This window comes from Mugil cephalus, chromosome 12 (genome assembly GCF_022458985.1).
Source record: "Mugil cephalus isolate CIBA_MC_2020 chromosome 12, CIBA_Mcephalus_1.1, whole genome shotgun sequence".
NCBI classification, from domain to species: Eukaryota; Metazoa; Chordata; class Actinopteri; order Mugiliformes; family Mugilidae; genus Mugil; species Mugil cephalus.
This window is the reverse complement of record NC_061781.1, coordinates 27582446-27608464: the sequence shown is the minus strand read 5'-3', so window position 1 is coordinate 27608464 and position 26019 is coordinate 27582446. Positions and strand designations below refer to the sequence as shown.

At 44.8% G+C, this 26019-nt stretch overlaps 2 protein-coding genes across 2 annotated transcripts in view; both read left to right on the top strand.

The window, feature by feature from the left end:
* Window positions 1-26019, top strand: part of LOC125018033 (titin-like) — a 157118-nt gene that overhangs the window by 32633 nt on the left and 98466 nt on the right. Inside the window, exons 42-69 of the mRNA XM_047601648.1 lie at window positions 11847-12137; window positions 12620-12907; window positions 13217-13333; window positions 13417-13699; window positions 13987-14170; window positions 14455-14535; window positions 14618-14885; window positions 14966-14983; window positions 15144-15353; window positions 15500-15577; window positions 15657-15683; window positions 15798-15854; window positions 15934-15978; window positions 16235-16294; window positions 16439-16507; window positions 16787-16840; window positions 16996-17061; window positions 21158-21256; window positions 21410-21508; window positions 21666-21773; window positions 21907-21993; window positions 22127-22225; window positions 22383-22493; window positions 22619-22711; window positions 22905-22976; window positions 23133-23195; window positions 23315-23404; window positions 23708-23743. Coding sequence (XP_047457604.1) covers window positions 11847-12137; window positions 12620-12907; window positions 13217-13333; window positions 13417-13699; window positions 13987-14170; window positions 14455-14535; window positions 14618-14885; window positions 14966-14983; window positions 15144-15353; window positions 15500-15577; window positions 15657-15683; window positions 15798-15854; window positions 15934-15978; window positions 16235-16294; window positions 16439-16507; window positions 16787-16840; window positions 16996-17061; window positions 21158-21256; window positions 21410-21508; window positions 21666-21773; window positions 21907-21993; window positions 22127-22225; window positions 22383-22493; window positions 22619-22711; window positions 22905-22976; window positions 23133-23195; window positions 23315-23404; window positions 23708-23743 — 3153 coding nt within the window. The remainder of the gene's footprint in view (window positions 1-11846; window positions 12138-12619; window positions 12908-13216; window positions 13334-13416; window positions 13700-13986; window positions 14171-14454; window positions 14536-14617; window positions 14886-14965; window positions 14984-15143; window positions 15354-15499; window positions 15578-15656; window positions 15684-15797; window positions 15855-15933; window positions 15979-16234; window positions 16295-16438; window positions 16508-16786; window positions 16841-16995; window positions 17062-21157; window positions 21257-21409; window positions 21509-21665; window positions 21774-21906; window positions 21994-22126; window positions 22226-22382; window positions 22494-22618; window positions 22712-22904; window positions 22977-23132; window positions 23196-23314; window positions 23405-23707; window positions 23744-26019) is intronic.
* On the top strand, window positions 19109-20983 carry LOC125018057 (muscle M-line assembly protein unc-89-like). Its single transcript, XM_047601700.1, has 3 exons — window positions 19109-20240; window positions 20501-20593; window positions 20724-20983. Exons 1-3 carry the CDS (start codon window positions 19178-19180, stop codon window positions 20891-20893), a joined length of 1326 nt encoding a protein of 441 aa, XP_047457656.1. The 5' UTR covers window positions 19109-19177; the 3' UTR covers window positions 20894-20983.

The following is a 26019-nucleotide window of genomic DNA, read 5'->3' as shown; positions in this document are numbered from 1 at the left end:
CTGTGTTTTTAACTAAACCTGAACCTCAGACTGTGTTTGTTGGAAAGAGGGCAGTGATCCAGTGTGTAATAACAGGATCTGCACCTCTTAATGTTGCCTGGTTCAAAGACAGCCAGGCTTTGGCTAAATTGCCGCTACACTACCAGACCTCTTGTGAAAAGAATAAGCACAGTCTTGAGATAAGCCAGCTGGAGGCGGCTGACAGAGGCCTTTATATGTACAAGGTATCTAATGATGCTGGAACGGCTGAGTGCAGCACAGAGCTGCATGTCATTGATAAGCCCAACTTTGTAAAGCCTCTGGGGCCGGTGGCGGCTGTGGTTGGAGCACCACTGCACCTGGAGTGTCAGGTGGATGAGGACACTGGAGTAACGTTTACCTGGACCAGAGATGGACGGAAAGTCCACCAGTCTCCAGACTGTAAACTGTCTTTTGAGGATAAGACAGTCAGTCTTGATATCCTAAAAACCACACTGAAAGATTGTGGAAATTATGTGTGTACAGTGACTAATGAAGCTGGCAGTTCATCTTGCTCCACTGTGGTCAAGGTTCAAGGTAAGAACTGTCTCACTCACTCTCCTGGAGGCTGCAGCATTTGAAGCTTTTGCACATCTGCAGTTCTGAAAATGAACATATTTATTCTGTGGTATCGAGTTCAGATGGTGTAAAAGTAGCTGCTTTGTGTATTTTAAATGACTTATTTGATTTCAACCACACACCTCTCCAGAGCCGCCAGTCTTTATAAAGAGGCTGGAAGCTACAACGCTGTGGAAGCTAGGCAGCGCTGCTCGCCTGCAGTGCTCTGTCAAAGGATCCCCAGAACTCCACACCAGCTGGTTCCTCAATGGCAGCGAGCTGTCTGCCGGCGGCAGATACCTTATCAGTCTGAAGGATGCCATGGCCACTCTTGAGATACAGGATGTCACGCTGAGTGACTGTGGAAATTATACCTGTGAAGTTCTCAATGAGTCTGGGTGTGAAAGCTGCAGCACTAAAGTGACAGTGAAAGGTGTGCAGGTTTAGGAAATATGATAAAGTTTTCAGACAGTACAGTAACTCATCTAACTGAGCTCAATGTTCCCCTGTAGAACCTCCGTCTTTCAAAAAGGAGTTACTCTCCAGAGACGTAGTCAAAGGACTGACGGCTGTACTGGAGTGTGAGATTTCAGGCTCTGCGCCATTCGAAGTGTCTTGGAGAAAGAATAAAAAACGCCTGTCTGCAGATAAGAAGCACATCATAGTGTCTCAGGGATCTCTAACCTCTCTGGAGATCCACTCATTTGAGAGCGCTGATGTTGGTGAATATGAGTGTGTTGTTTCAAATGAGGTTGGGTCCATAACCTCAAAATCAGTGGTCAAACAGAAAGGTCAGTGATGAGCTATAGGACCAAAACTCATTCTCATTTGTCCAGTATTCTCCTGGCTGTCACTGACATTTATATTCCTAATACTACTATTTCAGAGCCTCCTATGTTCTCAAAGAGGGTAGAAAGTGCTACAGCAGTGTTTGGAAACACAGTGAAGCTACAGGGAACCCTGAAAGGCTCGGCTCCCATCACTGTGAAATGGATGAAAGGTTCTGAGCTGCTGAGAGATGATGATCCAAATGTCAAAATGACTTTTGAGAACAACACGGCTAGCATTTCCTTCTCCTCTGTTGAGACAAAGCATGGCGGCAAGTACACTTGTCTCGCTGAAAACGAGGCAGGGCAGCAGAAATGTGAAGCTGTATTAACTGTTCAAGGTTAGAACTCACACCTGTCTGTCCTCAGACTTTTAAAACGTTTCCTTGTGGCTTTTGACTAAAGCATCTGTTATATTTTAGAACCAGCTAGAATCTTAGAGAAAGCCGCATCCATCAGTGTGACTGCTGGCGAGTCTGCCACGCTGGAGTGTACGGTCTCTGGAAGCCCTGAACTCAAAGTGAAGTGGTTTAAAGATGGAAAGGAGATGATCAGTGGCCGCAAATATAAGATGACACTGAAGGATAATGTGGCCACCATGAAGATCCTCGTGGCAGAAAAAGGCGACACGTCAGAGTACAAGATGGAGGTGTCCAATAAAGTGGGAAAGGACCAGTGCACATGCTCAGTCACTGTCTTAGGTTTGTGTTTAGCCAAGAGCACATGATTATTAGCAAGTGAAGATCTGATCTGTGGTGACTTTAACATGTTTCCCTACACAGATCGTGCAGTCCCTCCATCCTTCACTAAAACTCTAAAGAAAGTGGATGGGAGTGTCGGTAGTGATGTTACCTTGGAGTGCAGAGTGTCTGGATCTCAACCAATCGTTGTTACTTGGTACAAAGACAGTGAAGAAATCCACAGTGATGACAGGCATGATATTAATTTCAGTGAGAGTAAAGCCTCAGTCACCATCACCGGCCTGGATCAGAGCCATGCTGGAGTTTATACGTGCCGGGCCTCTAATGATGCTGGGGAAAAGGAAACCAGTGGTACATTGTCTGTCAGAGGTCAGAGTGGGACTTAAATGTCAGATTCATTTGACAGGTGATCAGAGGTGATAGGCTGTCAACATATGTGCTATATTTCTTCCCAAATGACTCTAGAACCTCCGGTCGTCACTGTAAATCCTGAATCCAGAGATGTGTCACCAGGATCAGATGTTGTCTTAAAGTCATCTTTTATTGGATCTGCTCCACTGGTTGTTAAGTGGTTCAGAGAAGAGAAAGAGATTTTCACTGGGGGCAAGTGTTTGATAAAGAAAGATGCCTCCTCCAGCTCTTTGGAGCTTCACTCTGTCAAACACAGTGACTCTGCCACATACGTTTGTCAAGTATCCAACGATGCCGGGAAGGTGGAGTGCACGGCAGTCCTCTTTGTTAAAGGTGCTGTTTCATTCATTTTCTTACAAAAGTCTTCAACTGTTTTGTTCCCTTACTTAACCTCTTGCTGTTAATTTGCAGAAGCGCCAGCATTTACAATGAAACTCGAGCCTTCACAGTTGCTGAAATTGGGACAGACTCTGAAGTTGTCCTGCAAAGTTCAGGGCTCTCCTGTTATCAGCATCACATGGTTTAAGAATGGCTCAGAAATAGTTTCTGACCGCAGACACACAATGTCCTTTGACGGGTCACTAGCAACTCTAGAGGTTCAGGACTGCTCTCTAGAGGACAGTGGAGATTATGTCTGTGTGGCGTCCAGCGAGGCCGGCAGAGACAGGAGCAGCAGTTCAGTAGCAGTGAAAGGTTGGTTCAGTCCTCAGAAGTCGTCCACGTTGTTCTCTGTCTTGTTCAGTGGTGCTGACACTGGATGGAAATCTGACCTCAGTCATCTGGTTCCTGGTAGTGGTGCAGACCTGCTAGCTTATATCAAAACAATCAAAATACCACAATCATTTTTGAGGATGACTGGTCTCAGATCTTTCATGCCGAGTTGATGCCGGGAGTGTTTATCCCTCAGATCACTCACTTCATGATTAGGAAAGGATTTCTCTGTCCAATCAAATCAGAACCAGCTTGGCTGAAAAACTTTGCATTCGCTAAATAAATAAGAACCAAAATACCACAGACTGCTGACTGGCTGTAGGTCTGAGTGGTTGTCTGTGTCTATGTCTGTGTCTGTGCTGGGAGGTAACTTGAACCCACACAGAGACAAGGTTGTTAACAGCAGAGTTTGTTCTTTACAGTCCATATAGTCAAAAACCAGTGTCGGCTATGAACAACTGCATGCACCCTGTGGACCAGACTCAACTCATAAGGCCATGATTTTCTACTCAGGAATCTATTTTTCTTTGTAGAACCTCCAGAGTTTGCGAGGCCTTTTGAATCAGCTGAGATTGTGAAGGGAACGGACATTGTCTTGGAGGGGACAGTTTCAGGTTCTGCTCCGTTTGAAATAAGTTGCTTCCTCGATGTCAAGCTGATCAGAAATGACAGAAGACATAAAGTCAGTGTTGAAAACAATACAGTCACTGTTCAGATTTCAAACTGCGAGAGCAGCGATGCTGGGATGTACCTGTGCACTGTCACAAACGATGTTGGGGAGACTTCTTGTTCTTGCAAGATTGCTCTGAAAGGTTAGTTAAAGGACAGCCTCTTTGCTGCTAATTTTCCTTAGACTCAGGGAGACATAGCTTTTTGTGTAAATCTTGCAGCCTGCCATCTTATCTGTGGTCTTCTCTCACTAGAACCACCCACATTTGTTCAGAGAATAGAGGATATGTCCTGCATTGTGGGCTCTGAAATCACTATGAAGTGCACATTGTCTGGAGCACTTCCCATGACTTTCTCCTGGATGAAGGACGATCATGAGCTCAGAGAAGACGAGCATGTCAAGATGTCCCACGAAACCAAAAGTGCCATGTTGACTTTGAAAAATGCTCAGTTATCTCACGGTGGGAAATATGTGTGTCAGGCTGAGAACAAAGCCGGGACTCAGAGATGTACCGGGGTGCTCGTAGTGACAGGTTTGTAGGATGTGTGTGGTTCTCACTCTGTCTTATTTGTTGTTGCTGTTCTGTAAAGTTTCACGTTGCATGTTGCATGAACACAAGTATCACTTGGTTTTGGATTGTTTTCTTGTGCCAGAGCTGGCGAGTATTTCAGAGCATGCAAAGTCCATCAGTGTGACCCAGGGTGACCCAGCCATGCTTGAAGGCTTCTTCTCTGGCACCAAACCGCTCAAGTCCAGATGGATGAAGGCAGGGAAGGAGCTGAGCTCTGGCCAGAAATACAGAATCCAGAGCACTGACATGAGCTCTGTGCTCCAGATAGTTGAAACTGACAGAAGCGACACTGGTCAATACACTTTGGAGGTTTCAAATGTTGCTGGGCACAGTTCATGTGAAGCATCCGTTACTGTATTAGGTCAGTTTATCCGAATGTTAGATATCTTTCATGAGATTATCTTTTATTTTACCTCCAGCCTGATATTATGTTGCACTCTTTATGTAATAGATCAAATCATTCCTCCGTCTTTCACGAGAAAACTGAAGCAGACAGAAGGTATCAAAGGATCCTTCGCTCACCTGGACTGTCTCATTTCTGGCTCCCTGCCAATAACTATACAGTGGTACAAAGATGAGAAACAGATCCAGACCGATGACAAACACAAATGCACTTTCTTTGAGAACGTTGCTTTTCTGGAAATCTCTGATCTAGTCTCTAATGACAGCGGGAGTTACACCTGCATCGCTACCAACAAAGCAGGGACTGTCCAGTGCTCTGGGATCTTGTTTGTGAAAGGTCAGAATACGTCTTGTTGGACACAATCACGTCGTAAATGTTGTGACTATGTTATGATGCGAGTGCTGTCCATCAACAGAACCTCCATGTATTCTGGAGAAGCCTGAAGCCATGAATGTTTTGCCTGGCTCAAAGGTCCAGTTTAATGTCCTGGTCTCTGGCACGCCGCCACTGATCATCAAATGGTTTAAAAACAAGAAGGAGGTTTTATCCAGCGCTGACTGCTTCGTGAACAAAGACAACAACTCCAGCTCTCTGGAGCTCTTCTTCGCCAAGACGTCTGATTCTGGAGACTATGTCTGTGAAGTCCAGAACGACGTTGGCTCCACTTCCTGTCAGACTACACTCTTTGTGAAAGGTTGTCATTGGTCTCTGACCCTTATTGGTTTTCAGACTCTGTGTTGATGACTATCCTTTAGTGACTTCTGTATGTATGTTTTTCAGAACCAGCTTTTTTCATTGAGAAACCTGAAGGTGTATCAATAGTACGAGTGGGAGACAGGAAGGTGTTTGAGTGCTGGGTGTCTGGTTCCCCTGACGTCTCTATACACTGGCTCAGAGATGGAGCTGAGATTCAACAAAGCCTTAAACACAAGATGTCAGTTTTTAACTCTGTAGCAACTCTAGAAATTTCTCAAGTTACAGATTACGACAGTGGGAAATACTTCTGCATGGTCTGCAACGATGCAGGCTCAGAGAGTTGTACCTTTGACCTTGAAGTGAAAGGTTTGTTTTCCACTTTGTTCCAATTTAAACTAAGATATTATACTACGGCAGGGTTACCAGACAGTAATTTGCTTTGTTATTTCAGAGCCTCCTGTGTTTGTTGAAGAGCTGTCCTCTGTTGAAGTTGTTAAAGCTTCCGCTGCAGTGTTTGCTGGTAAAGTGTCAGGAAGTAGTCCATTTAAGGTCACGTGGCTCAAAGATAAAAAGTCAATCAAATCCTGTCCAAAGTATTTCATCGATAGTGAAAATGTGAGGTTGAAAATCCAAGACTGTAAATTGGAAGATGTTGGGGTTTATCAGTGTGTCGTGGCCAATGAGGTTGGACGTTGCTCTGGCTTTGCTGAGCTGTCTCTGAAAGGTTTGTTGTTTGTTGACTTCCAGTCCGTCAGGCAGCCAGTGCTCTTTACTCTGTTACAAACATATTTTCTCTCCATTAGCTCCTCCGTCATTCGTTCAGAAGATAGAAAATGTCTCTTCTGTTCTGGGCCATGTCGCCGTCTTCCACTGCTCCATGGACGGTTCTGTTCCTCTTTCGGTGCAGTGGCTGAAAGACGAGAACTGGATCCAAGACGATCCAAAGGTGGAGAGAACCTTTCAGAACAAAGAGGCGACTCTCAGGATTCCCGTCTGTGAAGCAGCTCACAGTGGGAAGTACACCTGCCAGGTGGTAAACGCTGCCGGCCAGAACAGATGCTCTGCTACCCTGATTGTACAAGGTACCTCTGCCTAAACTCAAGGCTAACTCTACTTGCAGTGACCAGTGCACCATCCTCACCTGTCTTTTTTGGTGTTGTAGAACCACCTATGATTCCAGAGAAACCCGAGGTGGTCAGAGTGACCCAGGGGGATCCGGTTAGTCTTGAGTGCAGGGTAGCTGGAACTCCTCCAATGAGTGTTAGATGGACCAAAGATGGAAAAAAGCTCCCATGGAGCAGTAAATATCATCATCACTATGAGAACAACCTGAGCAGTCTTAACATTCAGTCCTGTCAGCCGGGAGATGGCGGAGAATTCCTGTTTGAAGCAAACAATTCTGTCGGGAGTTGCAGCTGCAAAGTCTTGCTGGTGGTTTTAGGTTTGTAAAATACTCATGGAGCAAATATTTCAGTTGATAGAATCGTTTCTTTTCTCTAATTACCTTTTAACATTTCCTCGAGCAGAAGGGGTCGTTCCTCCTTCGTTCATTAGAAAATTAACAAACATCCACGCGATCATGGGTTCACATGTTATCCTGGAGTGTAAAGTTGCTGGTTGTCTTCCGCTGTCAGTCGAATGGAGCAAAGGGACAGAAAAGATCACCAAGAGCCCAAAATACAAACTCCTGCAGAGTGAACGAACCGTCTCACTAGAACTGCACCTGTCTGAGAGCTCTGATACTGGAGAGTACACCTGTACCGTCACCAACAAAGCAGGCAGCTGTATGTCCAGCGGAGTTCTTACAGCTAAAGGTTGGCATTCGGATGTTCTGACAGTCTCAACCTCTGCCTGCTACCTTTGTATCATAACCATGTTTCTGTGGGTTTTAGTGCCTCCACGATTCATAACTGAGCTCCAGTCCCAAGCTGTTGCTCCGACGTCTGTTGTGATCTTCAGAAGTGACTTTGAAGGGACGCCTCCAATAACTGTGAAATGGTTCAAGGATGACATGGAACTTTTCTCTGGACCAGGGTGTACGATTAGGCTGCAGAAATACTCATCCTCCATAGAGCTCCAATCTGTCGGAACTCTGCAATCTGGAATTTATTCTTGTCACGTTAGCAACGAGGCAGGCACCGTGAAAAGTAGAGCAGAGTTGTGTGTTAAAGGTTGGACTCTTCTTTTTTTTGTCCACCGCCATCTCCTCTCATTAACTCTTCGCTCTTGCTCTTTTTTCATTTTCTTCACTGACTTCCCATTCATGCCCTTTCCAGGAATATCCATGTCATCTACTGAGTTTAGCACTCATCCTCATCCTCCTTCCATCCCATCCAAACCCTGATTCTTTCTGATTCTATCTCTTCTTGACGTTGCAGAGACTCCTCAGTTCGTCCTGAAACTGCCTCCCTCTACCTTTGTGAAGCAGTCTGAGGGACATCGTCTTGAATGCAAAACTGACAGCGTACACTCCCTGAAAGTGTGCTGGTACAAAAATGAACAAGAGATAATGGACGGAGGCAACTACAAAGTGTCATTTGTTGAATCGAGTGCCTACCTCCAGCTGCTCACTACAAGGTTTGAGGATAATGGAGTCTACACATGTCAGGTTTATAATGACGCTGGCAGTTCCAGCTGCAGCACCGTCCTCACAGTTCAAGGTTAGCCATTAAACAGACTCCTCGTCATGTTTGGTAGATTCTGTCCGTACTGGGTTTTGTGGAATTGTTTTTCCATATGCAGATTTATTAATGTCACAGCTTGAGTTTGGATCCATTGGACGTGCAGACACATGAAGACTTCCTTGTCCATGAACATGAGTTTTATTAACAGATCTTAACATGCTTTGCAGAGCCTCCATCCTTTACTGAAGCTCTGAGCCCAGTGGAGGGAATTCAGGGAAAAGATGTTGTTCTCCACTGTGAGATGTGCGGTACTCCACCATTCCAGATTAACTGGTACAAAGACAAAAGGCCTCTAAAGGAGAGTAGGAAGTATAAGATGGTCAGTGCCAGCAGCTCGGCCACTCTCCATATTATGAACATGGACCAGGACGACGCTGGTCTTTATGAGTGCAGGGGGTCAAATAATGTAGGAAGTGAGTCCTGCTGCACCTCTGTTACCCTGAGAGGTTAGTACAGGCTCTACGGCCATTTCACTAACTATTGATCAGATGTCCTCACATGTTATCTGTCCATCACTATTCAGAACAACCGGCATTCGTCAGGAAACTGGTTGACCAGTCGGTGATCGCTGGTCAGCAGCTGACTCTGACGGCAGCAGTGAAAGGTTCTGAGCCCTTGACTGTGTCCTGGGTTCAAGACAAAGATCACGTTCTCAGAGACTGCGACAACAGGAAAGTCAGTTTTGAGAACAACGTGGCGACTCTCGTGGTGCCCAAGGCTGACTCAACCACTGCTGGGAAGTTCACCTGTTGGCTGAAGAATGACTGTGGAGTCGCAGAGTCCGTCTGCCAAGTTATCGTTCTTGGTTTGTAGCACTTCAGACTTCATGAGCACTACTGACAGTGTAAGGATTAGTTAGCTTAAATTGTACTTCCCTGATTTCTAGAAGCTGCTGCTGTTGTGGACAGTCCAGAGTCCTTGAACGTGATGTCAGGAGAAACTGCAGCTCTTGAGGTTACGGTGTGTGGTTCCCCAGAACTGAAAACTAAGTGGTTGAAAGATGATAAAGAGCTGTCTGCTGGTACCAAGTATGAGATGTTCTTCACTAACAAAGTTTCCACCTTGAAGATTTGCTCTGTTGACAAAGGAGATGCTGGAGAATACAAGCTAGAGGTCAAGAATGACATTGGCACAGCTTCCTGCCAGATGAAGCTCTCAGTTTCAGGTTGGTTTCATTTGTATAGAAACGTTTGCTCTTTTAATCACTTCAGATGTTCAGATGTGATTTATAAGGTGATGTCTTTTCGACATAGATAAGTTGATCCCACCGAGTTTCATTAGGAAGCTGAGAGACAGCCGCCTGGTTGTGGGTAGACCTGGTGAGCTGATCTGTAAAGTCAGCAGCCCTGCTCCTGTAACTACTTCCTGGTTCCACAATGGCCAGGAGATCAGTAGTGGGCCAAACTACGACATTAGCTGCTCTGATAAGAACTGCAGACTCAGAGTTCAGGCGGTCAGCATGTCAGATTCTGGTAAATACTCATGTAAAGCCACCAACGCTGCAGGAGCCAGCGAGACGAGTGCTTCAGTGATGGTGACAGGTCAGTAGATGTTTTGGATCAGTCGGCATTGAGTCATTAGGGGCAGATAATAATCATCACACAACACTTTTTATTCAAACCCAGAACCTCCATCCTTTGTGGAAGCTCCTGAGGTGAAAGAGACCATCCCAGGACACAGCGTGTGTTTCTGGGCTAAAGTGAAAGGAAGCAAACCTCTGAAAGCGAAATGGTTCAGAGGAGCCAAGGAGGTGAAGAAGGGGGGAGGATGTGAGATCAGCATGAAGGACGATGTGGCCACTTTGGTTCTTCTCAGAGTAGAAAGGTGCCATGAAGGAGAGTACACCTGCCAGGTCATGAATGAGGCAGGAACAGAAAGCTGCTCAGTGGATCTGGTGGTAAAAGGTTCGTTAATGTGATGGGATCTTTTTTTTTTTAACCATCTTCTAATCACTTCTGAAAGTGAATGTCTTGTAACTGATGGTGGAACCACATCTCTCAGAACCGGCCCACTTTGAGAAGAAGCTGAGGGACATTTCCTGTGAAGAGGGGAAACCTCTGAGGCTTGAGGTCATGTTTGCTGGAAGCCCCAGAATAAATGTGACCTGGAGGAAAGATGGAGAACTCCTCCAGGCCTCACACCAGTACAACCTGATCACGACGGACAACTCCGGCATCCTGGAGGTTCTTAGTGGTGACAGGATGGAGGTGGCTGGTACATTCTGCTGTGAAGTGGAGAACGGAGTAGGAAGTGACAGATGTGAGGCACAAGTCTCAGTTCTAGGTATGAATGTGTGCATTATCATAGTTTACAGAGTAATAATCATTCCCTTGGTCATCCACGCATTGAAATTACAAACGAGACTAAACCATCATCATCCTTCTTTGTTAACCAAACTCTGTGGTAGGAGTGGGTGGAGGTAATGGTGGAGATTAGTTTAAAGCAGGTGAGTCCATCACCTGCTCCTCATTGGCTCCTCCTTAACCCTCTGGAGTCGGCGGTGATTCCAAATCACACGACCACTTTAAGACGATGTAGCATCAAGGCGATTCTAACTGAGTCTCTGTTTCTACTTTAGCAGAAAGTGCTAACTTCAATCTATAGGGCAGTTTATTAAAGAGTGTTGCTAGACCAAGTAAAACTAAACTGGTTCTAAATAATTGAGTCTTTTTCCTCAATATTGTCGTCATGTTTGGTTCACGGAGGAAAACGCTAGCCAGAGGAGAGAGCTAGCAAGAGGAGAGAGCTAGCCAGAGGAGAGAGATAGCCAGAGGAGAGAGCTAGCAAGAGCTAACAAGAGGAGAGAGCTAGCCAGAGGAGAGAGCTAGCAAGAGGAGAGGGCTAGCAAGAGCTAACAAGAGGAGAGAGCTAGCCAGAGGAGAGAGCTAGCCAGAGGAGAGAGCTAGCAAGAGGAGAGAGCTAGCCAGAGGAGAGAGCTAGCAGGAGGAGAGAGCTAGCCAGCTACACATGATAGAAAGAAACACAACATGACAGCCCCTTTCCTATTGGTGGAAACATGCATCCATCAACCAATCAGGACATGATGTGTCAATGGTTGCTAAGGAACAGTGAGGCTATATTCAGTTTAGAGACATTTAGACATTATTACTGATTGGACACCTGATAGTTTTGGACATGGTCCTAAATAGTTGGACAAAAAATGCCTATTACATTTCCTGCATTTTATTGGAAATGTTTGTAAATAACTTTCTTGTTGAAGAGGTTGAATAAAAAACATGCTCATGTTAACCAGACTAATCAACACCTGGTTCTGGGTGGTTGTGCTGCTCCTGTTCTGGGGACTTGAAGGAGACCCTGGGGTTGAGTGTTGTCTGGTTCTGTATCTGTAGGTTTTAAAATAAAAAGATGTGTGAGGTATTATGTAGACGGCTGGGAGCATGTTATCGTGATCAGATACATGTTTGCTTGCTATTGTATTTGTGTACAATATGTATTTGTTTGCGTCTCAGATTGTTTCTGTGTCGTCTATGTGTTGTTCCCTGGTGCAGTGATAAAGGCCCAGTGGCCTCACGAATGATAGATTATTCTATGTCCCAACATGACCTAACTCTCTTCACTCTCTTCTTTATTGACAGAGCGTAAGGTTCCTCCAAACTTCACCAAGAGACCTTCCGAGTCCATGGAGGACTCTATGGGTAAGATGGTAAAGATGGAGGGCCGGGTGTCTGGCTCCCAACCACTGACTGTCACTTGGTACAAGGACGACAGCCAGATCTTTGCCTCAGACAAATATGACATCAGCTTCAAGAACAACATGGCCGTGCTTTTTGTACGAGACTCCGCCTCCTCTGACAGTGGCGTGTACAAGTGTGAGGCTTCCAACGAAACCGGCAAAGCTTCCTGTCAGGTTTCTCTCACCATCACAGGTAAGAGTCAGGTCATCCATTCCTCTAAGCCCGAACTTGGTTTGTGATGTCCTGAAGCAAGAACATCCTAAACTTTTGGGAGTCAGGAGTCAGTTTAATTTACTCTGGAGTTATTATGGACAAAAATGTCCACGTCCAAAAAACTGCTATAAAAACTGAACTGATTAATATCTTTTCTCCTTTTTTTTGTATAAATCTCTTAATTTATTCAACATTTTACAGAACTACTAAAACTACTTTATTTTTTGACGAATAAAGACATAAGAAATTAGCTATTTTCCATATAACTAATGTTGGGAGGCTAGGGCATTTTTTCAGATCAGTCTATGACCAAGATTATCTAAAATATTGACTTGATTACATTATTAGTTTTTGTGTAGCATCAGATTTAACATTTACTATCCTCTTGTGACCTCAGGCATGACACAATAAAATTAAACCCTAATATTGCAGAATGACACATGTGTTTTGGTCTTCCTCAGAAACTGGCCAGGTTCCCAAGTTTGACGTTCCTCTGGAGCCAGTGACGGTGAATGAAGGAGACAAGTTAAGCCTCAAATGCGTCGTCAGTGGCTCTCCTCCTCTGGACATCCAGTGGATGAAAGACAGGAGGGAGCTGAAGTCCAGTGGAAATGCCAAAATCTCGTTTGTTGGTGGCACGGCCTGCCTGGAGCTCAGCCAGGTGTCCAAGGCCGATGCAGGAGATTACCTCTGCAAGGCCAGCAATGCTGCCGGCAGCGACTTCTGCAAGGCCAAGGTCACTGTGGCAGGTAATCAGTCAGAGGAACAAAGCAGCCAGGTTTTAGTTCTCTTCCTCTTTTCTTGTTGCCTCAGAGCAGCTCTGGAGGTTTAAGATCCTGGGTTCAGTAAAACACCTCGAGACTGGATGAGCTGACCCTTCAATTGGCTGGTCATTGTTGTGATACTCTGAGGAAACTTTCTGTTTCTCTTTTCAAATCATGTTGGACCCTCTTTATGTTCATTGTGGTTATGGACTAATAACAGAAGTTACAGTGATGACAGTTTCAGGCGCTGGGTTGCTTCTAGGCACCAGGTAAATGTCCTTGGTGTTTTTTCAGATAAAGGAACTAAAGCTGCCCCAGCAGAGGCTGGTGCCCCAGCTGCAGCTGTCCCAGTCAAACGCCTCGACAACTTGTTCTTCATCGAGGAACCCCAAAATGTTTCTGTGGTAGAGAGTAAGTGGACTCCTGGACACGAGACTAGTTATCTGCTTTCCATGAACTCAAGTTATTCATGGTCTCTGCTTCCTTTTTTGCAGAGGGTACCGCGACCTTCATCGCTAAGATCGGAGGCGACCCGATCCCCAGCGTGAAGTGGATGAAAGGCAAATGGAGACAGATAACCCCTGGAGGTCGCATCTCCATCACACACAAGGGCCAGGATGCCAAGATGGAAATCAAAGAGGTGACCAAGTCTGACTCAGGTCAGTACAGATGTGTCGCCACCAACAAGCATGGAGAAATCGAGTGTGGCGTCGACATGGAAGTTACCAAAAAGGAGGAAGTAGAAGGAATGGGAGACATCAGAAGCAAGCTCAAGAAGTAAGTCACCAGGTTCTTTTGACAGTTACACGCTGTCTTAAAACTGTTCTGATCATTTTATTATTTTTTGTTATTTTTTCTCTTAGTTTGAGGTGTTGGTTCTTATTGTTGTATGTATGTTTTATGATTTTAATCTTATTTTATCTGTCCTCGTGTGTGGACAGCACTTTGGCCAACTGTGTTGTTTTTATAGTGCTATATAAATAAAGATTGATTGATTGATTGATTGAGTGGATGTCCAGGACAGTTTTATTATCATCTTTAACAGAGCATCTCATGTTTGTCAGGACTCCCTCCAAGCAGAAGAGTCCAAAGAAACCAGAGGACATAGATATCGTGGAGTTGCTCAGAGGTCATGAGCCCAAAGACTACGAGAGGATCCTGCGGGAACATGGAATCCATGACTACCGAGCCATCCTGCAGGCCATTGAATTCCTGAAGAAGGAGAAGGAGATGCAGACAGGACGACCGGTAAGATATACTAGAAGGCATCTTCAAGATGTCGGTTTTAATATTAAAGGTCAGCATCATAACACTGAGAGGATCCAGGACTCATGGATGGATCCTTTCAGGTACTTGTTTATGTAGGCCAGGGGACAGGGGTCAGCAGGTGTTCTGACTTATAGTGACCTTTGATGATTATTATGTTATTGTTTAGATCTTCCTGTTTCCACTGATGTTTGGCTCCATTGATACAGTTCACTTTTCAGTTCATATTGTCCAGAAACACTGAGACCGTGTGTGTCTTACTGCAGGAGGTGGAACGTGGTGGTCGGGTTGAAGAGGAGGACATGGCTCGACTAATCCATCAGCTGGAGGGACGCGTCGGCACAGAGGTAAGACCACGTGACTGACATGTTTAAATGTTTCATGTTGTTCATGTGTACAAGTCGAAGACAGACATCATGGTCTCCTCAGCCTGTCTCTGTGATGGAGGACATCTCTGACCAGACTATCCCCGAGAACCAGAGTGCCACCTTTGAGTGCCAGATCAAGATCAACTACCCAGAGATCACTCTGTCCTGGTACAAGGGAACCCAGAAACTGGACAACAGCGACAAGTACGACATCAGCAGCGTGGGCGACCGCCACTATCTGAAGATCAAGAGCTGCTCGGTCAAAGATCAGGGCGACTACCGTGTGGTGTGCGGTCCTCACATCTCCAACGCCAAACTCACCATCACAGGTAAGAGCCCCGGTAATTCAGCTTCTTGTCCCATTCGCTGTAACACGTCTTCACGTTCCACTGCTTTATTCTGTCATCAGGAGCTGGTTATAAGTCAGGTAAGCAGCACGACTCAGAACTAACTCACACTGACCTCTTTGAACCTGTTGGTTCTCGTCTTTGGTTTTTGTTTCCTGTTATTGTTCCGTGTTGTACATTCATGACTAGAGTCTTAAAGCCACAGACCGACACCACTCTGCTCTGATTGTCTGGTTGTAGCCGACCAGATTCAGTTCACTAAATGCATCAGAAGCATCGAGGTCAGCGAACGCCACTCTGCCACCTTCGAGTGCGAGTTGTCCTTTGACAACGCTACCGTCACGTGGTACAAAGACACCTCTGAGCTCAGAGAAAGTCCAAAGTATAACTTCAGAACCGAGGGCCGGCGCCACTTTATGACCATCCGCAATGTGACGGAGCAGGACGAAGGTTTGTCAAAGTCTGGACACGTCTGAGCATTTCTAATGAATCATGTTGAGAAAAGATTAGTCCCAGAGAAAGACAAGCATCAGTCTGCTGAGACCAAACCTTGACCTGTTCTTTCTGATCATCGATGCCATGTCTCCACCCGTCAGGCGTTTACTCTGTGATCGCTCGTCTGGAGACGATGGGAGAAACTCGAAGCACAGCGGAGCTTTACCTTTCAGGCAAAGGTCTGTACGTTTTATGGTTAGTTCCTGACGTTAGTGACGACGCGGCTCTTATAACACCTGTTCACCTTGTCCTTCACAGAGATTGGGTTAGGAAGGGTTCCTCAGGGTGAGTATTTCATGACGCCATGAGTCATTTAAAGTCCACATGAAATTATATCCTGAGATTATGGATTATATTTAATAAAAGTCATATTTAAAGTATTTTTGGTCAAAACTCCAGACGTCCCAGACGTATCCGTTTACGTACCTGAAGCAGTGTCCATGCTGGTCTGCAGAGGTGAGTCTGGGACTAAATCTGACCTTCATACCCTAGAAACCTGACTTCTGTCCCTCACCATCTCTATTTCTACCTAAAGATTCCTCCGAGTCGTATCACTACGAGGAGATAACTGAAGTGAAAGGTACAACGATTCTTAAATGATCAAATTAACAAACTGAAATCCAAAATTTCATCCATCAACATTAAACCTTCAACCTCTTAAACCTCCTTTAACTCTCATTCACATTAACCGTGTGGTTCTTCATCATCCTGAGCGTTAATCCAACCTAATAACTTAAACACCTCCGTTAATCTGGACTAAACTAGTGAACTCTGATCCTCGTCTGTGAACTCGTTAAACGTCTGGTTTCTAACGGCTCATTATCTGGTTGCTATAGTCTCTCAAACTGTGACGGTTGAAGAGGAGATGGTTTCGGTTCGGTTCTCCTCCATCACAGGTATCAGCGTTATCCTCTGTGAATCATGACTCTATGTTGGTCCTGTCTGTGGTCAGCGTCGTGTTGTCTTGTGATGATTCTTTCATTCAGTCCTGTCATGTTGGACTTGTGTTTCTCTCTAAGTTCACTTTTCTCCTTCACCAGAAGAGAAAAAACCTGTTGAAGAAATGATTGAGAGGACTCAGATGGAGGTCCAACAAGGAACCCCTGAAGGTATAATTGCTTTTAGAACAAGGCTGCTGACCCACTAGCTGCCATGTTTGTGCGTACTTTTGGTTTCCACGTCAAAGCTTCTACTTCTAGCTGCTTCCAGAAGCTTTAGTTTGATATTGTTGCATGAGATCTGTTCATATCCTCTTATTACTGTTATGTTCTCCTCTTGCTTAGATCTCTTATGCTCTTATTAACCCTTCTTGGTATAGACTAGAATAGACTAGAGTAGACTAGAGCCTGGCCATGTGGTTTTAATGTGAACTCTCTTCATCTTTCAAGTTCCTGAGGTTTACAGGAGAGCCGAGGAGAAACCATTGGCGCCTCCAGCTTCAGGTATCATCAGAACCTGCTCTTCTGTCTTGTGTCTGGATGTTTTAGACTTCTGTTCAGTCACAGTGTTTGTTCCGTACATTCTTCATTTCTTCTGATAATAAAAATCAGTTTTTATTTGTGGTCACAAATCTGAATGTGATGATAATATTTTAAAGTACCTGAAGCGAAGAAGCCTGAGGCTGTGGTCCCGACTCGGCGGGAGGAAGCTGCAGCTCCACAAGGTAAAGTTCATGACTGCTTCATTTCATAATCATAGTCAGTGAGTCAGACTCTTTATCTGCAAACGCACAAGACACGGGATGAGTAAACATGTTCCACACCAGTATTTATCTTAGTTCAGATATATTAACCCAAGTGGCTGCTCAGACATTATCACTACATGTCTACACATTAAAAGCATCATACACACACAGTGCAATCTTGACTTTTGATAGTAACACAGTTAATGCTTTGGATTACTGCCCACAATCAAACTTTTCACATCTTCCTTCATCTGAACCTGGTTCATCTTCATGTCGTCTCAGTGGTTGTGACTCTTCTTACAGTGCGCCGGGAGCATTGTGTTCTTGTCATGTCATTGTTCCTAAACTCTTTAACCCCTGTTCGTTCTCTGTTCAGTGACAGTAATATTTGTATTTGTTGAAGAACCCAAAGCAGGACCAGAACCAGAGGTAGTTCCCAGAACAGTTAGTCCTGAACCTGTTCGACCCCAACCAATAATGGAACAGAAAATTGAGGTACCTGAGCCCAAAGTGGCCAAAAAGAAGCCTGAACCCGAAGCTGTCAAGGAAACACCAGGGGCCACTAAACCGAGAGGTAAAGACTTTAGACCCGTTCTCCTGGAGACATCTCATCCTCTGGCTGTTTGCTGTGACCGTCATGTAATCTTCTTTAACGTATTAGTGTGTTTCTCGCTTCTAACCTCTTGACTTAGATCCATTAACTTGTTCTCTAGATGTGAGCTCACATTTAGAGCATTTACCAGGTGAATGTTATACCGTTAAAAACAGAACCCTGTCATGTTCTCTAACGCTGTAGCCAAACCAGAGGAAGTCAAAGCTCAGCCAGTCGCTGTGAAGACTCCTCCGCCAAGGACTGAGGATATTTTAACCAAAGGTACTGAAGAGTCTTTCAGTCTTTGTGTTGTCATGCTGTCTCGTCCTGTCTTCCTGTGAATTAATCTGTTTGTGCGTTTGGTGTAATCACTCGTTAGAGTGGAGGGTGATGTTGAAGTCTTTGAGGGAACTGAACACATACTTTCTGTAAAATGTTCTTTAAAGCACCAGAACCACCAAAGCCTGAAACACCTGTAGTTGGACCAGCAGTGGTTCCTCCATCAACACCCCAACGTCTTCCTGCTAAAGGTATTGATTGTTCAATCTAAAGTTCTCTCTTGTGTCACTCAGTGTGAGTGATATCTTTGAATCCATGTTGTCTTTTACGTGTCTTAAACATATGTGATGTTTCCTTAAATACAAGACCAACCGAGACCACCAGAACCAGTAGTTGAACCGTCTGCACCCAAAGTTATTCCATCCAAGCCGGACATTGTCCCAACCAAAGGTAGTGCAAAGGCCTCTTATTAGCTTGTTATCTCTCTGGTTCATCCTCTTTAATTATCTGAGCTAAACACTCGTTAGAGTGACTCTCTGTCAGATAACAATCTTATGAATAAATGTTCTCCTAAGTTGTCTCAGAACCAAAGAAGTCAGAACCTGCAAGAAAACCATACCAACTAGCAGCTAAACCTGAGTCAGAGGCACCGAGGTTTACGCCACCAGAAGAACCAAAGATTACTGAAGAGACTAAACTGGTCACTGAGGCACCAAAGAAACTTCCAGAAGAACCCAAGAAAGTCAAAGATACAAGGCATCTAGAAGAATCCAAGAAGGTTGTAGAACAAACAAAGATGATTCCGGAAGAACCTAAGAAGGCACACAGGAAATATTCAGAACCACCCGCTGAGCCAGACATAGGTCCAGAACCACCACCAAAGCAGACTCCTAAAACTCCTCAGCAACAAGGTAGATATGTCTCCAAACAAGTTCAAAGGTCTCATCAACTAACCCGACACATCTGCACCTTTTAACTCCAAGATGTTTTTAGTTAGTAATTCACAGGTCTTGATTCCTCTAGTTTAATATTTAAATAATGAAACCAGAAGATCAGGGCTGACCCTAACCCCAGCTAGAGGAGTTCAAGTTTCCATATTCTTTTGCTATGTTGTTGTTCCTTCTGAGAAAAGTCCAGCAGAAACATCTGACTGGAAATAGTCATTTCAAATTGTGTTTTTTTTTTGTGTGTGTGTGTCTTACTCTTTTCTGTTTTATCTTTTATATGTGGTTTTACTCTTGGCCACCTCTTCATGGTACATATCTTCAATCTTGGATGATAGTTGTGCTGAAGACAGATTTCAAACAAATGGCAGAGTGTTCTCAGAAGATGGTTCTGAAACAAAAGATGTCTCTTTCTGAAACTGGACAACGGGAAGACGAACTCAGGACATTTGAGAGGAGAGTGGAACTCAAAGACTCGATAACTATGAGAGAAGAAACCTCTTTGAAGATGGAGATAGAGTTTGAGAAGACAGAGGAGAGGGGTTCTACGTCAACTAGTGAAGATCAAAATGAACTCGTGGAGGAGACTGAGCCAAGAGACAAACCTCATGATGAAGAGCACACAGCTCTGAGAATGAACAATCAAAAGTCTCTGATCAGTGTCCATCCAACTAGTAGAGAAGACGTCTTTCTTCCATCCAAACAAGACGTCTCATCTCCAGCTGAAAGAATTCGTCCATTGAAGGAAGAAGTTTCTTCTGCTCATGCTGAAGCCCACGTCTTCTCTGAATCAGCACCAGCCTCATCTGAAGACTTAAATCAAGCTCTTAAAGGGGGAGTTCCATCCATTAAATCCACGTCTACACCCTCTACTCAAAGAGTTTCACCTCCACTCAAACAAGACATAGCCACCATTCTTTCCCATCATACGGCAGCTCTTCCTAAAACAGAAGAAACACATGTTAAAAGGAAGGAAGCTCAGAGGGAACAAGAAACTGAACGTCTAGACAAACCAAGGCATCTTCTGGAAGAAGTGTCTCTTGTAAAAGAACTTGTCGCAGTTTCTGTCCAAGCTCAAAGCCCTTCCCCTGAGAGGACGGTCTGTTTGGAGGAAGATGTTTCACCAGCTGAGCAAACTCTTCCTCCTGAAGCTGTTGTTGTCCCTGTATTGAAAGTGTCACTAGGCCAGAAACTTTCTCCTAAAGATAGAAAACCTCCCAAGCAAGAAATTCTTTCTTCCAAGAAACCTGCTTCTGCACAGAAAGAACCTGCAAACAAACATCCAACTGTAAGAGATGATGACAAAAAAATAGAGATGACGGAACAACGAACTCTTGAGCAAGGTATTCTTTTTTGAGCCACTCAGGCTCGTGATCGCTGTAAGATCACCTCTCTTAGATGTATCTTCATGTATCTAATTTTCCTGTACTCACTCATCTTCCAGTCTGTAGTCTGTGTCTTTTATGTTGCAGTACCATGAATTCCAGAACAGCTAGTTCTCCTTTATCTGTGTGTTTATCACAGTCCATCTTCTTTCCCTTGTTATTCTTAATTGACTAAGCTGTCTTCTTGGTCGTAATCTTGGCATCTTGTGTTTCTAAAGTTGCCCCCCCAGAGGAGAAGAAACCATCTGCACCAGAACCAAAATCTTCACCTCCTCCTCCAGCTCCTCCTGCTCACCAGGTTTCTCCTGCAGGTAGACGGTTTAGTTACTCCTGTCTAACTGCTCTTCAGATCTGTCTTCTTAGCTTTCTTCTTGTTTCCCGATTGTCATGTTGACCAAGCTGTCTTTTTGGTCGTCATCTTGGCATCTTGTGTTTCTAAAGTTGCTCTCCCAGAAGAGAAGAAACCATCTGCACCTGCACCAAAGCCTGCACCTCCTCCTCCTGCTCAGAAAGTTGCACCTCCTGCAGGTAGACGGTTTAGTTACTCCTGTCTAACTGCTCTTCAGATCTGTCTTCTTAGCTTTCTTCTTGTTTCTTGTGTGTCATTTTGACCAAGCTGTCTTTTTGGTCGTCATCTTGGCATCTTGTGTTTCTAAAGTTGCTCTCCCAGAAGAGAAGAAACCATCTGCACCTGCACCAAAGCCTTCACCTCCTCCTCCTGCTCAGAAAGTTGCACCTCCTGCAGGTAGACGGTTTAGTTACTCCTGTCTAACTGCTCTTCAGATCTGTCTTCTTAGCTTTCTTCTTGTTTCTTGTGTGTCATTTTGACCAAGCTGTCTTTTTGGTCGTCATCTTGGCATCTTGTGTTTCTAAAGTTGCTCTCCCAGAGGAGAAGAAACCATCTGCACCTGCACCAAAGCCTTCACCTCCTCCTCCCCTCCCTCCTGCTGCTCAGAAGGTTTCTCCTCCTGCAGGTAGATGGTTTATTTTGCTGACCCATCATGAGTCAGTCATGTTTGTTTGTGTCCAGCTGTCTAACTGGTCTTCAGTTAGCTTCTTGTTTCGCGAGTGTCATGTTGACCAAGCTGTCTTCTTGGTCGTAATCTTGACATCTTGTGTTTCTAAAGTTGCTCCCCCAGAGGAGAAGAAACCATCTGCACCAGAACCAAAGCCTTCACCTCCTGCTCCCACTCCTCCTGCTGCTCAGAAGGTTTCTCCTCCTGCAGGTAGATGGTTTATTTTGCTGACCCATTGTGAGTCAGTCATGTTTGTTTGTGTCCGGCTGTCTAACTGGTCTTCAGTTAGCTTTCTTCGTGTTTCTTGTGTGTCATGTTGACCAAGCTGTCTTCTTGGTCGTATTCTTGACATCTTCTGTTTCTAAAGTTGCTCCCCCAGAGGAAAAGAAACCATCTGCACCAGAACCAAAGCCTTCACCTCCTCCTCCTGCTCAGAAAGTTGCACCTCCTGCTCAGAAGGTTTCTCCTCCTGCAGGTAGATGGTTTAGTTATCCCTCCTGTCTAACTGCTCTTCAGATCTGTCTTCTTGGGTTTCTTCTTGTTTCTTGTGTGTCATGTTGACCAAGCTGTCTTCTTGGTCGTAATCTTGACATCTTGTGTTTCTAAAGTTGCTCCCCCAGAGGAGAAGAAACCATCTGCACCAGCACCAAAGCCTTCACCTCCTCCTGCTGCTCAGAAAGTTGCACCTCCTGCAGGTAGACGGTTTAGTTGTCCCTCCTGTCTAACAGCTCCTCAGATCTGTCTTCCTATTTTTCTTCTTGTTTCTTGTGTGTCATGTTGACCAAGCTGTCTTCTTGGTCGTAATCTTGACATCTTGTGTTTCTAAAGTTGCTCCCCCAGAGGAGAAGAAACCATCTGCACCAGAACCAAAGCCTTCACCTCCTGCTCCCGCTCCTCCTGCTGCTCAGAAGGTTTCTCCTCCTTCAGGTAGATGGTTTATTTTGCTGACCTATCTTGAGTCAGTCATGTTTGTTTGTGTCCGGCTGTCTAACTGGTCTTCAGTTAGCTTTCTTCGTGTTTCTTGTGTGTCATGTTGACCAAGCTGTCTTCTTGGTCGTATTCTTGACATCTTCTGTTTCTAAAGTTGCTCCCCCAGAGGAGAAGAAACCATTTGCACCAGAACCAAAGCCTTCACCTCCTCCTGCTCCTGCTCAGAAAGTTGCACCTCCTGCTCAGAAGGTTTCTCCTCCTGCAGGTAGACGGTTTAGTTGTCCCTCCTGTCTAACTGGTCTTCAGATCTGTCTTCTTGTTTATTGTTTGTCATGTTGACCAAGCTTGTTGTCCTCTTGGTCGTAATCTTCACATCTTCTGTTCCCAAAGTATCTGCCCCAGAGGAGAAGAAACCATCTGCTCCTGCACCAAAGCCTTCACCTCCTGCTGTGTCTCCTGCTCAGAAATTTGCACCTCCTGCAGGTACTTACTTGTCCATCTTGTTTTCTCTGGTCCTCCTGTTTTTTTTTTTTGTTTTTTGTATTTCTTTTGCTGTCTAGTGTCAGACTCCTGCTGCAATGTCTCAGTGCAGCTGTCCATGTCTTGGTTGACTTGATTGACTGTTTTTGCTTCATGTTAATCTTGGATTCTTCTACTTGAAATGTGTTTCCTCCAGAGGAGAAGAAAGCATCAGGACCAGAACCAAAGCCTTCAGCTCCTGCTCCTCCTGCAGGTAGCTCTGTCTCTGGTAGATATGGTCCATGTTGTGTGCTTCTATTTCCCTATTTGTTTCATCCATGTGCATCTTTTCTTAATTTCTAAAATCTTTATTCTGTCCTCTGTTTTGCTGTGCTCTCTCCTTCAACTCTCTTATTGCTCATAACCTTTGGAATCTTGTACACAGAAGAAAAGAAACCATCTCCACCAGCAACAAAGCCACCAGCAGAGAAGGTGGTATCTGCTGCAGGTAGTTTCTTCTTCTGTTTGCCTTGTCTTAAAGAAACCTGTTATATTTTGATGTTGTCTGTTCTACTCGTTGACCAGATCTTTGCCATTGGTTTAATTTAAACGTTGGCGTTCTTTTAGCTCATGTTGCTCCAGTGGAGAAGAAACCGTCACCACCTGCCTTAAAGGCTGAACCCTCGCCTGTATCAGAGGAAGTCTCTAAACCTGAAGGTAACATCTCTTCTCTAACTTTCATTCATGTTGTCCTCTTGCGTCCTCTGCTTTGATCTTCAATCTTCATAGAGTCCGAGCCTTGATTAAAAAGGCCACATTTGTCTAAATCTCTTGGTCACATTCACATTTGGACTAAATCTGGTGTTAATATGTGGATCTGTTAATAATCATGTTGAATACAAGTCATTGTTAGACACAGCACAGTAACTCCAGTAACTGTTTGTCTCAGCCTTGTTTGTTGAACTCAGTTTGTATTGTGTATACTTGTATTGTATACTGATCTTATTTACATTCTTGCAGACAAAGAACCTGTTTCTGCACCTGGACCGACTAAAGGTATTCAAGATAATAGCTACTTTATTAAAGAAATTATGTTTTATTTCTGTATTTGTCTTTTACATGTGAACGTGTTGTGTTTGTCCTGTGTTGACTTTGATCTGTGTCTGGATGTGAATGTTATAAAATGTGTATTTATTACTGCAGCACCACCTCTCAGGCAAAAGGGTAAGATTCCTGTAGAGGAGGTAAAAACTCCTGAAACAATTAAGCGGAAGAGTAAGTTCACCAGAATACCCAAAGAACCTGAACCAGGACCGGAGATAGTTCAACTGAAGAAGGTTCCAGTGAAAACTCCAGCACCTGAGAAACAGGTTGAAACTCATAAAGCAGAAGTGACAAGACATCACGATGCAGAACTCACGGTTCAGAGACTTCATGATCGAGAAGATCGAGAGATTATAACACTAGGCAGAACTGAAAGAGTCTTCACTGCAGAGGAGGAGGCAATTCAATTTTGCCATCTGGAGGAGCAACAACCTGATGTGGCTGTACCAAAAACAGAGAAAGGAGGATGGACGAGAACCCTGCAGCCACAGGAAGAGGAAGAACTTGAAGTGCAGAGAGTTGAGAAGAAGAAAATAACAAAACTACCAATGGCCGCTGAACAGAAAGAATCCATCAAACTAAAACCATTTGACAAATCTGTGAAACCAGAAGAAGATATAGAAAAGACCAAACTAAAAAAGGCTCCAATTAAGCCCAAAGAGCCTGAGAAGGAAGTGGCAGCTCATAAAGTTGACGTGACAAGGCATCATGACACAGAACTGACGTCCCAGAAGCTTCAGGATAGAGAAAATGGAGACATTATAACACCCGGGAGATCTGAACCAGTCTTCACTGCTGCTCAAGAGGCTTCTAAACATGGCCATGAAGAGAAACCTGAAAGCCTGGAGACAGCAGATGACAAATCAAGATGGATGAGAACCCCAAAAGCCCCAAAAGACACAGAACCTGAGCCACATGTAGCCAAAAAGAAAATAAAGAAACTGCCAAAGGAAGATGAAGGGAGAGACTCAGTGACACTGAAACCTTTTGACAAACCTCAGAAACCAGAGTCTGTTGAACCTCCAGAATCTAAGAAAGAAGTTGAAGCAAAGACAGATTCAGAACGGACTCCGTATGTAAGAGGTGAGATACCCCAGAGAGACAAACCCACCACCGCTGAGAAACACAAACCAGATGAAGGTGCTTCGATCACCAGTCCTGACACAGTCCCAGAGATCAGCAAAGACATAACACAACCTCTGAGGAAGGATGACGCACCCAGTAAAACCACGGACCAGCAGACCAGGAAAGTTGAAGAGACTGCAGCTCCTAAAAAAATGGATGAGAAACCAAATGTTCCGGTCAAGAAACCGGGTCCTTCAGGACATAAAGAAGTGATCCTGCAGAAAGACACAGAGAAGGAGAAAGGAGTCAAACTCAAAAAGACTCCCAAGGAAAAGGTGGAAGATGAGAAGCCCCTCAAACCAGTTGAGCAGCTCAAGAAGGTCGAGTTAAAAAAGACTCCGTCACCGAAACCAAAGGACCGAGAGCAAACCGCCTCCGCGATAAAAGACAAAACCGCTCCCAAAGCTGCTTCACCACAAAAAGACAGAACGGTCCCGAAGAAAGTTTCCCCAGAGGAGCCCAGAGGTCCAGACCAGGCCGGTGAAGGACGGATTCCCCTGGGGAAGGAAGTCTCTCCCGGAGCTGTGCAGATGAAGCGAGTCACAACTCAGCCAGAGGAGGAGGAGGTCTGCAAAGAGGAAGCTGAGGACATAGAGAGCAAGGAAGAGGAGGAGGCCTGGGGCTGGGAGCTGGTTCCCGATGAGGACTGGGAAGGTGATGGGGTGGAAGGGGCGCTGGAGACTCCAGGGATGCCTGGTGCCAGACGAGGTGAGGTGACGTCCGGTGGATTCATGACTGGAAGCTCCTCATCCCATCTCAGATGACTCATCTCGTCTTCATCACATCTTCATCTCGTCTTCATCTTATCTTCATCTTGTCTCCATCTTATCTTCATCTCGTCTTCATCTTACCTTCATCTTGTCTTCGTTGTGTCTTCATTGTGTCTTGATCTTGTCTTCATTGTGTCTTCATCTCATCTTCACCACATTCTTTAATCCGTTTTAATGTTCGTCTACAGCTCACCTCTTTGTCCTTGTCTTTTTCTATTGGTCCATTCACAACTGTCATGTCCTCTTATTGAGTATTTCCTCCACAACAACATCAGTGTCTTTGTCTTCATGCCATTCATCTTTTAGTTTGTGGACTTGTACATCCCTTCATTT